This window comes from Globicephala melas, chromosome 3 (assembly GCF_963455315.2).
Source record: "Globicephala melas chromosome 3, mGloMel1.2, whole genome shotgun sequence".
NCBI classification, from domain to species: Eukaryota; Metazoa; Chordata; class Mammalia; order Artiodactyla; family Delphinidae; genus Globicephala; species Globicephala melas.
Genome location: NC_083316.1, coordinates 166,097,609 through 166,111,796, shown reverse-complemented (window position 1 = coordinate 166,111,796; position 14,188 = coordinate 166,097,609). Strand labels below are relative to the sequence as shown.

At 45.1% G+C, this 14,188-nt stretch overlaps 1 protein-coding gene across 5 annotated transcripts in view; it reads left to right on the top strand.

Moving 5' to 3' along the window:
• The window catches only part of VAV1 (vav guanine nucleotide exchange factor 1), a 50,440-nt gene that overhangs the window by 12,728 nt on the left and 23,524 nt on the right, over positions 1-14,188 (top strand). For all 5 annotated transcript variants that reach the window (XM_070045334.1, XM_030879474.3, XM_030879472.3 and 2 more), the window contains exons 2-4: positions 13,238-13,354; positions 13,859-13,917; positions 14,037-14,105. In XM_070045334.1, coding sequence (XP_069901435.1) covers positions 13,238-13,354; positions 13,859-13,917; positions 14,037-14,105 — 245 coding nt within the window. The remainder of the gene's footprint in view (positions 1-13,237; positions 13,355-13,858; positions 13,918-14,036; positions 14,106-14,188) is intronic.

Genomic DNA, 14,188 nt, shown 5'->3' with positions numbered 1-14,188 from the left:
TGGCTTCTCCCGTTGCGGAGCACAGGCTCCGGTCGCGCAGGCTCAGCAGCCATGGCTCACGGGCCCAGCCGCTCCGCGGCATGTAGGATCCTCCTGGACCGGGGCACGAACCCGTGTCCCCTGCATCGGCAGGCGGACTCTCAACCACTGCGCCACCAGGGAAGCCCGAGGCTTCTTTTTTTTTTTTTTGCGGTGTGCGGGCCTCTCACTGTTGTGGCCTCTCCCATTGCGGAGCACAGGCTCCGGACGCGCAGGCTCAGAGGTCATGGCTCACAGGCCCAGCTGCTCCGCGGCATGTGGGATCCTCCCGAACCAGGGTATGAACCCACGTCCCCTGCATCGGCAGGCAGACTCTCAACCACTGCGCCACCAGGGAAGCCCCCGAGGCTTCTTTTATACTAAAAGGGGAGAGGGTGTGGTTGGTTGCTGCAAACTTCTTGGTGCCAGAATCCTTTGTTTTTGCAGCTGTCCACGTAGGTTAGGTCACAATGTTCCTATAAACCTCCAACAAGATTAACATTATTCTCTGAACAACTTTTATCTCCATATGAATGGAAAAGTGTAATACCTTTAAAGGTCAGAGCCTTGAGATGGGGCTATCTTGTATATTTCAGGCTACAGGCTACATTCTTAACTTGTAGCAAAGGCAATTATACAAGGGCTAGAGTAAAAGAAACAGATCCAATATGTAGTTAGCTTTGTTCTTCCCTATTACACATCTTCTGGAGTTTTATATCAAGGGGAGCACAGATATGTACTCTTTGAGGCTGGTCCTTTTACTCAGCCTAACTCTCTTGCCATTCACTGAACTGTTGCGTGTCTTAGTTCTTTATTCCTTATTGGCTGTGTAGTATTCCGTTGCACGGACTTACTAAGTTTGCTTATCTGTTCTCCCGTCCATGGGCGTTTGGGTTGCCTCCACTTTTTGGCAAGTAAAACTTCTCTGAATATTTGTATCAACACTCGCTTTCATTTCTCTCGGGTAAACGCCTGGGGATGGAATAGGTCATATAGGAGGTGCACACCTAGCTTGTTAACTGCCAAACCACTTTTACAAAGTGGTCGCACCATTTGACATTTCCCCGCTGGCTGTGCGCAAGGCTCTCCTGGACTGCTTCTTCTCTTTGCTTCGTCTCTGAGTTTTGGCTTTACCAGACTCATCTCTCCCTTAACCAGATCCCACAGGGCTCCGTGCTTTTTCACGTGCAGGCTTACCACAGTGGTGATCAACCAGCGATTCATGTGCCTCTCTGCTCAGCGTCTGTCTTGCCACTAGACTGTAAGCTCTGTGGGGACAGTTTCTGTCTGGCTGCCGACAGGTCCCAGGGCTTGGTATTCAGTAGGAACTCGATACATGCTTGCTGAATGAATGTATGACCCTGAACGGTAGGCCGGGGGCTAGAGTGGAGATTCAGTGAGTATTTTTATTCCCATGGTGATGATGAGGAAACAGAGGCGCCAGGAGGTACAGTGACCCATCCAAGGTCCCTCAGCTTGCAGTGGCTGGGCTCGGAGTCAAACTCTGTACGTCTGACCCCCTGGACTGGCAGTGAGATGTTGAGCGTGTGCTGGGGTGGGAGGGGAGGGGAGAGGAGAGAGACGGCGGGAGCAGGGTGGGTTTTGAAGGCCAGGAAGAGGCGTTTATACTCTGCACCTCTGTTTGCAGGCTTCGAAAAGGGTGCACAGCACACCCACCCTCTCTGGTCTGCAGAATGAAGTTTTGCAACCTCGAGATTAAGGGGCTGCAAGGGCTGAACACAGAGGGCCCCTCTTTCTCGACTCCCCTGAGCAAACCCTGGTAACAGGCATTTCCTGTTTCCGGTAGGCTCCCTGGGGCTGGGGTGGGTGTGGGGAAGCTGGCTCCTGCACTCATGGGCTCAGCTCTGGGTTCCCTCTCCTGCTCCATGCCCCCCATCTCCCGTCCCCCCATCTCCACCACCCAAAGGGGCCTCTGTCCCTGCACACTGGTTCCCTGAAAGAGGGTGGTGAACTGGCCAAACGTTCCAGCTCTTTCTTTGTCTGGGACAGGGGCTGTGATGTTGGGGGAACTGCAGGCAAAGGGGAAGTGTCTGGGTGCTGATTTGCATATGGGCGAGATGCCAGCCCGACTCTGAGGTTCTGAGCCAACTGAGGGGGTTGCCCCCTCTCCCAACAGGGAGGAAATAGTCTCCCATGCCCCTCCTACATTTGTCCTTTGCCAGCTTCACCCACACTTCAGGCTACCACTAGACCTTCTAGTGGTCTAACCTCTGTCATTCCTGCTGTCGGAGGGAGCCCCTTGCTTTAGCTGGCCCTACTCCAGCCAGGGGGCTGATGAGTCATACCCCCTTTCCCCCTTTGAGGTGTCACATGACTGGGGGGAAGCAGTCTTAAGTCTCAGCTGATCTTCCTGAGGTCAACGGGGAACTTCCTCCCTAGGCCAGACAGGGCCATCTGTTCTGTTGTCCCTGGTGAACCTGGAGTCAGCCCATGACCTTGCAAAGGCTGCTGGGCTGGAGAGTGGTACGTATGGTTCCTGTTATGTGCTGAACCCCCCCCAATGCCACCTGCGACGTGGCACCATGAGGCAGCCTGGCGTGGTTTGAAGAGGTCGGGTGAGGAGTGTGACCTCTGGACGCAGAGAGCTGGTATCTGGCTCCCCATTTCTACTTGTGCATCCTTGGGAAGGGGATATCTCCTTTCTGAGCCTCAGTTGTCCCATCTGTCAAATGGGGTTTCATTCCTTCACCAACTTCTTTTGAGCACCTACTGTGTGCCAGGCATTGTACTAGGTGTTGAGGCTACAGCAGTGAACCAGCTACACAGAGAATCCTGCCCTCGTGGAGCTGATGTCCTAGTGTGTGTGGGAGGGGTGGGGTGGGGGGACACAGACAGACAATAACAAAATAAATAAGCGAAATACACGTGTGTTACAATTTTATTTTATTTTATTTTTTTTGGCTGCGCCACTTGGCTTGCAAGATCTTAGTTCCCGGACCAGGGATTGAACCTGGGCCCACAGCAGTGAAAGCGCCGAGTCCTAACCACTGGACCACCAGGGAATTCCCTACGATTTTAAATAGAGTGGTTGGGAAGTTCTCCCTGAGAAGTGGCATTTCATCAAAAGCCCAAAAGAGACAAGGAAGGGAGGCACCAGGTTAATGGGGGGATGGACATTCTAAGAAGAAGAGAATAGTCCGTGCAAAGGTCCTGGGGCTGAATCGTGTCTGACTTGTTCTAGGAATAGTGACGATAGGGAGGAGGTGAGGGCAGGAAGGTGACAGGGAAAGGTTGTGCAGGTCTTGTGAGCTGCAGAGTGGACTTGGGTTTGTATCTGGGTGGGTTGTCTCGGGAGGGTTCTGACAATAGTACTCTGGCTGTTGGGTTGAAAATAAATTACAGGGGCCCAGGAGCAGAAGAAAGGAGTCCTGGACTTCCCTGGTGGTCCAGTAGTTAAGACTCCGCTTCCACTGCATGGGGCGCGGGTTCGATCCCTGGTTGGGGAACTAAGATCCCGCATGCTGCGCGGCCAAAAAAAATTTTAAAAAAAGAGGAAGAAGCAAGGAGTCCGCTGGGGAGGCCATCACAGTTATCCAGGGGAGTGATGTTGGTGGCTTGGACCAGTAGAGGTGGACAGAAGTGGGTGGGATTCTGGGTATATTTTGAATATATACGGATAGGATTTTGGAATGGATTGAAAGTGGAGTAAGAGAGAAATAGAGAAATATACCAATGGAACCAGTACGATTTTGCTAATGGATTGGCAGTGGAGTAAGAGAGAAATAGTCAAGGCCACTCCAGTGTTTTGGGTTTGGATAACTGGAAGGGCAGATGTTATTAGAGCCTGCAACTAATAACATTATTAGTTATTAGATCTCAGTACCAACTGTCATTAGATCACAGTAGCAACTTTGTTGGGAGAATTAAACAAAACTGTGCATGTCAGGGACTTCCCTGGCGGTACAATGGTTAAGAATCCAGGGCTTCCCTGGTGACGCAGTGGTTGAGAGTCCGCCTGCCAATGCAGGGGACACGGGTTCGTGCCCCGGTCCGGGAGGATCCCACATGCCGTGGAGTGGCTGGGCCCGTAAGCCATGGCCGCTGAGCCTGCGCGTCCGGAGCCTGTGCTCCGCAACGGGAGAGGCTACAACAGTGAGAGGCCCGCGTACCACAGAAAAAAAAAAAAAAGAAGAATCCACTTCTACTGCAGGGGACGTGGGTTCAATCCCTGGTCGAAGAACTAAGATCCTGCGTGCCACGCGGCCAAGAAACAAACAAACAAAACCTGTGCATGTCAGACTCTTAGTGTAAGATTTGGAAAAGGCTCAGTTCTCAATAAATGGTTCCTCCTACGAATGGCTGGAGCCTCCGGAGGGCAGGGGTTGGCCCCTGCAGGCAGTTTTGATTCACCTAGCTACTATTCAGAGACAACTTTGGGAAATGAGGCTGTAGAGAGGCAGGGAGAGGGCGGGGCAGAAAGGCAAGGGGCATGGAACAGAACAGAACCACGCCATATATTGTTTGTGGACACATGCATGCATAGTAAAAGAACGCGGACACCGATGGGAAAAACCCACACCCATTTCTGGATAGGAGTTACCAGTGGGGAGGGAAAGAAGGGCATGCGATTAGAGACTATTGCACGTGGGTTTGAAATGTAATGATAATGCTTAATTCAAAAGAAAATATGTTTACTCAAAGGAGTTGAAAATTTATGTCCCATACAGAACACGGATGTTTATAGCAACTTTATTCATAATTGCCAAAACTTGGGAGCCGACAAGATGCCCTTCAGTAGGTGAATGGATAGACTTTGGTACATTCAGACAATGGAATGTTATTTGGCGCTAAAAGAAATGAACTGTCAAGCCATGAAAAGACATGGAGGACCCTTAAACGTATATTACTAAGTGGAAGAAGCCAATGTGCAAGGCTATGTACGGTATGATTCCAACTTTATGACATTCTGGAAAAGGCAAAACTATGGAGACAGTGAAAAGATCAGGAGTTGCCAGGGGTTAAAGTGAGGGAAGGATGAATGCATAGAGCACAGAGGGTTTTTAGGGCAGTGAAAATATTCTGTATGATACTGTAATGGGGGACACATGTCATTATTCATTTGTCCACATCCATAGAACGTACAACACCGAGAGTGAACCCTAATGTCGACTTCGGATTCTGGGTGATGATGTGTCCATGTAGGTTCATCGGTTGTAACAAATGTACCCTCTCTGGTGAGGGACGTGGGTAATGGGGGAGGCTACACATGCATTGGGGTAGAGGGGTGTATGAGAAGTCTCTCTACCTTCCCTTCAGTTTTTCTGTGAGGCTAAAACTGCTCTCAAAAATAAAGTCTATTATCACAAAAATAAAGGAAAAGAGAAAGGAAGGGAGAGACCACTAGAGTCCCCCGACTGGACGGATGGAGGTGCCACGGACCCCAAAGGGAGCTGACCAGGTGTTTTCCTGCCTCCTTGCAGCCTCCAAAAGACTGCTGGTCTCTGCTCCACCTTGCCACTCATCCTCCAGTAGGTTAACCTGAGCTCTTTCATTTGGCAACAGTGTTTCAAGAAAGAGGAGCAGAGGTTGCCATGCGGTCTGGTTGCCTAAGCTCGAAACTCACACAATGTGAGTTCCGCTACTTTCTATTGGCCAAAATCAGTCACGAGACCAGCCCAGACACAGAAGATGGGGAAATAGACTCCACTTCTAGATGGTAGGAGCTGAAATCTCTATGTAAAAGATCACAAGGGGCATTCAGGCAGAGGGAACAAGGCATAAGGCAAGAAAACATAAAATATGTTGCATTTGGGGTGGGGAAACCATCTTTGCCAAGTTGGAGCCGAGGTAGGGGAGGTAGCATGAGAAAAAAGAGAGTTCTTGCAGAATTCCACAGGGACCAAATCTTGCAGGCCACAGTGAGGTTGAACTTTATTTTGAGGTCGATGGGTGACCATGGCAAGGTTTCATGGTCAGATTTGCTGTGTGGAGGTGGGCTGGGAGGGGTGAAACATGAATTAGGGAGACCACAGAAGAGGCTAATACAGTCACAAAGGTGAGAGATGGTGGTGTCTGCCTCAGGATTTGACAATGGAAATGGTGAGAAGGGCTTGGATTGAGAGGTAGTTTGGATGGTGAATCTGAAGTACCTCTTGATTGACTTGAAGGGGAGGATAAAATGAATTAAAAATTTTTTAAATTTTATATTGGAGTACAGTTGATTTACAATGTTGTGCTAGTTTCAGGTGTACAGCAAAGTGATTCAGATTCTTTTCCCATATAGGTTATTACGAAGTATTGAGTAGAGTTCCCTGTGCTACACAGTAGGATCTTGTTGATTATTTTATATATAGTAGTGTGTGTCTGTTAATCTGAAACTCCTAATTTATCCCTCTCCCCACCTTTCCCCTTTGGTAGCCATAAATTTGTTTTCTAAGCCTGTGAGTCCATTTCTGTTTTGGAAATAAGTTCATTTGTATCCTTTTCTTAGATTCCACATAAAAGGGATATCATATGGTATTTGTCTTTCTCTGTCCGATTTACTTCACTTTGTATGATAATCTCTAGGTCCATCCATGTTGCTGCAAATGGCATTATTTCATTCTTTTTTACGGTGGAGTAATATTCCGTTGTATATATGTACCACATCTTCTTTATCCATTCATCTGTTGATGGACATTTAAGTTGCTTCCATGTCTTGGCTATTGTAAATAGTGCTGCTGTGAACATTGGGTGCATGTATCTTCTCGAACGGATTAAATGAACTGATACTTGCAAAACACTTAGATGCGTTCCTGGTTTGGAGAAAATAATCCATAAACATAATCTAACTTGATTATGTTGCTTGGGGAGTGTTAAGAATCATCCTGGGTTCCTCAGCTGAGTCTCTGTGTGGAGATGGAGAGCCTGGGGTAGGAATGGATTTAAAGTAGCCACGATGTCCGCCTTGAACCTATTCAGTTTGAAGTGCCCACTGATGGATGAAGGAACCTGTTTCTGCAGGTGTAAATGAAGAAGTTGATGGTAATGAAAGGGCGGTGCGTTGTTCTGAAAACCTGACCCCGGGTGGGAAAAGAAGTCCAGACTCTCCTCTACTTATCCCCATGTTGTTTATTTATTCAATAGACACTAATTGGGCATTACTACATGCCACCACATCCAGGCTCCAGAGATGCCTCAACTCTGGGCCCTGCTTTCTTCTGGTGGAGGGAACAGAGCAGGTCACAGACCTTGTGGTCAGGCCTGGGGTGGGGAGAGACATTATACTAAGGGATCCTGGGGTAGGGCAATGAGGCTGAGGATTCCACTTGGGTGGAGAAATGGGGGAAGAGAGGAGAGGGGCCTTGAAGGATGAGTAGGAGTTCACCAGGCAGATATGAGAGGAGTCTTTAGCCCAGATTCCAACCATTTGTTTATTTCCATGTGTGTAATTAGTGAAACAATTACAAGAAGAACTGGAGTGGGCAGTCATGGGGCCTCTGAGGATCCAACAGACCACAGCTGACTCTGGCCCTTAAGGCTACTGTATTAGGATAACACTAGCTGCTGTAACACATAAGCCTTTTCAGTGACTTAATGTAATAGAGATGTATTTCTTGTTCACATAGTAGTCCAATGTTCCTCCTGGTACCAGGTGGGAGGCTTTTCTCTCATGGGGTGATTCAGAGACTATTTTCATTTGTGACTTTACTATCCCTTAGAGTCTCAGCATCATTTCTGTCTGCCTGCAGACAACAGGGGAAACTAGAGTATGAAGAAGGCAATCCCACTTCTTAAATTTAATACATTGCCCGGACAATGATGCACATGGTGAATACTCACATTCCGTTAGCTAGAACCAATCATATGGCCACACCCATTTGCAAGGGGGGATGGAAAATGTAGTCCTTGGCTGTGTGGACAACTTTACAGCCACAATTCCATATCGTGGAAGAAAAAGCATGAATTCTGGTGGATTGCCAGTGACCTCTGCCACAGGTAGGCAGCAGGAATAGAACTAAGGCCTGGGAGGTGCTACGAGATACCCATTTTGCCTTGTGACCTTGAATAAGTCCTTCTTCTTCCTCTCTGGGCTTTTTCCTCTCTCTGGGTGATGAACATTGGAGACTAGTTGATATCTGGGGTCTTTTCCAGTTCTGAAAATTGATGGGTCAGTGAATGCTCTTGGGCTTTCCAGCTGGAGCTAAGATGATGATGGTGATTACAACGATAGTGATGATGACAGTGGTGATGTTGATGGTGACGATGATGATTGTGACAGTGATGGTGGTGGTGATGGTGATTATGATGGTAATATTGATGATGATGGTGGTGGTGATGATGATGGTGACATTGATGATGATGATGGTGATGGTAATGATGGTGAAGATGATGATGGTAATGATGACGGTGGTGGTAGTGGTGATTATGATGGTGATGTTGATGATGATGAAGATGATGGTGATGATGATCACGGTGGTGATAACAGTGATGATGTGATAATCATGATGGTAATAATGGTGATAGAAATGGGTATGATTATGGTGATAATGGTGATCTTGATGATAGTGAGGATGATAATGATCATTTCCAGATACTGAGGGCTCACACCCTTCCAAGCCCTTTACATGCATTATTCTATCATGTTACAACAACCTGACACAGTAGGCATTATGATGGTCCATTATTTAGGAACTTTCATAACAGGTTCAGAGAGGGGAGGTGATTTGCCCAAAGACACACAGCAAGTAGGATCTTCTCATATCCTTTTTTTTTTTTTGGCTGCACTGCTGGGGCTTGAGGCATCTTAGCTCTCCGACCAGGGATTGAACCCAGGCCCTCGGCAGTGAGAGCGTGGAGTCCTAACCACTGGACCACCAGGGAATTCCCTTCTTGTATGCTTTGGGAATTTATTCTCCAAAATTCTCCCTACTTTACCACCCCAGGATATTCCTACTGGCTCCAGGGATTGAAGGTAGTAGGTTTGAGAGAAAGCCCTGGAGTTCAGTGATGGTCACATGAAAGATGTTCAATGAAAAACCATTCTGGGCTTTTAATAGAAATTGCATTGAATCTATAGCTCCATTTTGGAGAAGGCTGAAATTTAAAAAATACTGAGTCTTTCTAGATAAGAATTAGTATATATTTCACTCTATTTATTTAGATCTTCCTTCATATCTTTCCGTAAAATTTTATAATTTATTCCATATAGGATTTGTACTTCTTTTGTTAGATGTGTTAGATATTAATCAGCTTTTTTGTTCGATTGTTTGTTTTACATGTTTTAGGCGATGGGAAATGCTATCCATTTAAAGTTGAAGTCCAATTTTCATACACAAAAATACTCAGTTCTTCAAGTTACCATCCAATCAGTTCTAGCAAGCGTGTGTCCTTGTGCAACCCATACCCTTATCAAGATACAGAACTTTTCTATTACTTGTGGCCTTTCTGAGTCAATCTCTACCACCCTCCCCACCCAGAACAACCACTGATTTGACTTCTATCACCATAGGTTCGTTCTGCTTATTCTAAAATTTTGCAAATGTAATCTTGAAAAAAAGACACATTTTCCGATTGATCGTTGCTGATGTACCAACATGCAGTAAACCTTGTGTGTTGATTTTGTGTTCAGTAACATTGCTATTTTATTAATTCCAGTTATTTATGTGTATATTCTTTTGGGCTTATCTATGTTGGCAATCGTAGTGTCTGCAAAAATGAGCATTGTACTGATATTTCTTTCTTTTCTGTCTTTCCTTTTATTTCTTTGTCTTGTCTTACAACGCAGGCTAAGATCTTTAGTATAGTTAACAGGAATGGTCAGCGGGCACCCTTACCTTTGTTCTTATTTCAAAAAAAATCTTTGCAGCATTTTGCTCTGAAGTATAATGTTTTGCTTTTGACTTAAGGCAAAGGTTGAAGGTTTTTTCAAGATGCTCTTAATCAGGTTACAGAAGTTCCTTTCCATTCCTACTTTGCCAAGAGTTCTTTTTCCTCTCTTTCTTTGAACATAAATGGATGTTGAATTGCTACTGTGTCTTTTATGCATCTGCCATAGTTGCTAATCTCTTTTTGACAGAACAGGCCTTGGGCAAGCAACAGGATCCAGCTAATAAATATGATGTATAACACTGTTTACATCATATTTATTTTACATTGGCTTCTGCTTATAGCACTCAATCTGGTTTCCTTTGAGAGTAGGATGTTCTCTCCTTAAATACATTAATTTATGTTAAAGTTAATTTAAAGTCCATGCTCCACATAGAATGGCTTAGGTAGGCTGTGGATGTGGCAGTAATTGAGAAGAAGATACAATCTGAAGATGAAAGTGTGAGATTCACAGATACAAAGAACAGTGTGTATTGAATTGATTCATAAATGCAGCTGCCTGAGTTTGCACCCCAGCTGCCTGTCCCTGCCTCAGTTTCATATCTGTAAAACAAGGATAATGATCATAATTATTTTGCAGGATTGTTGCAAGGATTCCATGATACCTCTCATATAAATATGATATATATATATATTTTTTAAATTTAAAAATAAATTCCCTTTATTCATCATTTTAATCATTTCTGACCTGACTTAAATGTGGCCACATGCGTGCTAGCAAAAACATCCACAAATATTGAGGCAGAATAGCCTCCAAGAATCTATAATTTTTAGATACAAAGGAATTAATGACACTGAGTAAAATTATAACCAGGGTCTTACACTTACATTTTAGAGCCCATAGATAACATGTGACTCATTTCTACCTTTTTCAAATGCAGAGAAAAATTTAGAGTCATTCGGAAAGAATCAAAGGCTTATGTTGCGGATTCGATTAATATAACTCACTACATTAATAGAATCAAGAACAAAATACACATGATCGTCCTGTACAGATCTTTAAAATCACTTAATGAAAGTCAATATCCATTCCTGATTCAATAAAATGAGCAAATACAAAAACTTTTCAAGAAGCTAGGAATACAAAGAAACATTTAAATTAATAAAAACATTTCTATGAGTTAGGAGTTTGGGACTAACATATACACCCTGCTGTATATAAAATAGATACCTGGGACTTCCTTGGTGGCTCAGTGGTTAAGGATCCACCTGCCAATGCAGGGGACATGGGTTTGAGCCCTGGTCCGGGAAGATCACACATGCTACAGAGAAACTAAGCCTGTGTGCCACAACTACTGAGTCTGTGCTCTAGAGCCCGTGAGCCGCAACTACTGAGCCCGTGAGCCACAATTACTGAAGCCCACATGCCTAAGCCCGTGCTCCGCAACAAGAGGAGCCACCGCAATGAGAAGCCCGCGCACCGCAACGAAGAGTAGCCCCCGCTCGCCACAACTAGAGAAAGCCCGCGCAGCAACGAAGACCCAACGCAGCCTAAATAAATAAATAAATAAAAATAAATAGATAACCAACAAGGACTTACTGTATAGCACAGGAAACTATATTCAATATCTGGTAATAACCTATAATGGAAAAGAATCTGACAAAAAATATGTATCTGAATCACACATACCATAGAAGTCCTGTTTAATTTTTAAATTAATTTTGGTGAGCTGATCTCCCTATATAGAAAGAGTAAAACTCATAGAAGCAGAGAGTAGAAGGACAGGTACCAGGGGCTGGGGTGGGGGTAGGGAAATGAATGGGCAGACGTTGGTTAAAGGGTATAAAGTTGAAGTTACATAGGATGAGTCAGTCTAGAGGTCTAGGGTACAGGCGTGGTGACTGTACTTAGTAACACCGTAAATATGCTAAGAGAGTAGATTTCAACAGCATTCATCACACACAAAAACATGGCGACTATGGCAAGTGTCAAATCGTCCTGTTGCACACCTTAAATATATACAAATGGACTTGAGGTTATGGGGAGGGGGAAGGGTGAGCTGTGACGGGGCGAGAGAGAGTCATGGACATATACACACTAACAAACGTAGTAAGGTAGATAGCTAGTGGGAAGCAGGCGCATGGCACAGGGATATTGGCTCGGTGCTTTGTGACAGCCTGGAGGGGTGGGATAGGGAGGGTGGGAGGGAGGGAGACGCAAGAGGGAAGAGATATGGGAACATATGTATATGTATAACTGATTCACTTTGTTATAAAGCAGAAACTAACACACCATTGTAAAGCAATTATACCCCAATAAAGATGTTAAAAAAATTAAAAAAAATAAAAAAAAATAAATGTAAAACAATATATAGACAGTGCTGGGAATGGAGCACGTGGCAGGAGCTCACGCTGGTTTCCACTGCATGCAAGGCAAAGCATTGACGCTATAGTCAGGAAAACGGACTCCAGATTCACACCGTTCTGGAGTTAAATTTCAGCTCTTCTATGGTCTTACTCATTTTATGTTTTTATTTATCTATCTATCTATTTGGATTTTTAAAAATTGAAGTATAGTCGATTTACAATGTTGTGTTAGTTTCAAGTGTACAGCAAGGTGATTCAGTTATACACACATACATACATATATATGTATGTATATATGTATGTATGTATAACACAACATTGTAAATCGACTATACGCCAGTAAAAATTAATTAAAAAAATAAATAAAAGGGTTAATGGTTAACCTTTTTTATTGTGGTAAACTATACATAATTTTTATCATTATATATATAAGTAAAATGATAGAAATATATTTTATATAAAGATATATGATTGATATATGTAAATAAAATGATAATATTTGTCATTTTAACCATTTGTAAGTGTACAATTCAGTGGCGTTTAATACATTCACAGTGTCGTGTAACCGTCACCACTATGTCCAAAACTTTTTCATCTTCCCCAACAGAAACTCTGTACCCATTAAACACGAACTCCCTATTCGTCTCCCTCAGCCCCTGTTACCCACCACCATACTTTCCGTCTCTACGGATGTGCCTATTCTAGGGGCCTCATGTAGGTGGTATCATACAATATTCATCTTTCTGTGTCTGGCTTATTTCACTTAGCATAGTTTTCAAGGTTTATCTGTGTTGTAGCAGAAATCAAAATTTCATTCCTTTTTAATGGCTGAGTAACACTCCAAAGGTATGTATACACCACATTTTGTTATCTGTTAATGGTTAACTTTATATCTTATGAATTTTACCTCAATAAAAAAAAGGATTCAGGGGTATACTGGCTTCAGGTACAGCTTCATCTTTACTCGGTGGGGGACCTGTGCTTTCTTTCTCCTCTTCTGCGCCAGTCCGCAAGCCAGATGGCCAAGGGTCAGCTTCTCCCTGGTTCCATTATGTTTTGTCCATTCTCATTTATCTCTCCACAGTTCCTGTGTCTCAAGAATATTCGCACCTTCTTGTCTACCTGCTATGAGAAGTTTGGCCTCAAGCGGAGTGAGCTCTTTGAGGCCTTTGACCTCTTTGATGTGCAGGATTTCGGGAAGGTGAGCTGGGACGGAGCTGCCTGTGAGCTGGACACTGAGAACCCAAAGATTGGGTTTCAATTCATTTCCATGAACGTCTACACTGGGCAAGCCAAAGGCTACTGGGGAAGGACTGATGGGCCAGACCAAACTGTACACCAGGTGCAAAGAGCCTGGCTTAGGACATGTGGAACTGAGTTTGAGTCCTTGCTCCACCGATTGCTGTGTGACCTCAGATATGTGGCCATGCCTCTCTGAGCCTTAAGTCCCTTGTCTAACTTGGAAGTAATATCACTCCATCCTCTCTGAGTGATTATGAGGATTGAATAGAACAAGGGGTTCAAGTGGTGGGTGCTCAGTTAAAGGAACGCTGACATGCTGACGTCGGGGAATGGGAAGGTGGGAAAATCCCAAATTAGGCTCCCAGGGGCATGGGATCTAACCTCAAGGTCAGGTGCTTGGAGGCTGTGTTCTGGCATGTGGGTGGGCAACGGGCTTGCTGAGCAGCCTTCGCCCTTGTCACAGGTCATCTACACTCTGTCCGCTCTGTCCTGGACCCCAATTGCCCAGAACAAGGGGATCATGTGAGTAACTGTCTGAGCCAACAGCTCTGGACCCATTTGGCCCCAATACTCCTCCTCCTGGAAGCTCCCTCCCCACCTGGCCCTCTGGCCTCTGGCTTACACCATCTTGGCTCCCCCAGGCCTTTCCCCACTGAGGAGGAGAGCGTGGGTGACGAGGACATCTACAGTGGCCTGTCCGACCAGATCGAGTGAGTGTCTGGGACCACGACCCTGCCCCGGGGGGTCTGAGGGAACAGGACCTTGCCCTGGGGAGTCTGAGGGGACCAAGACC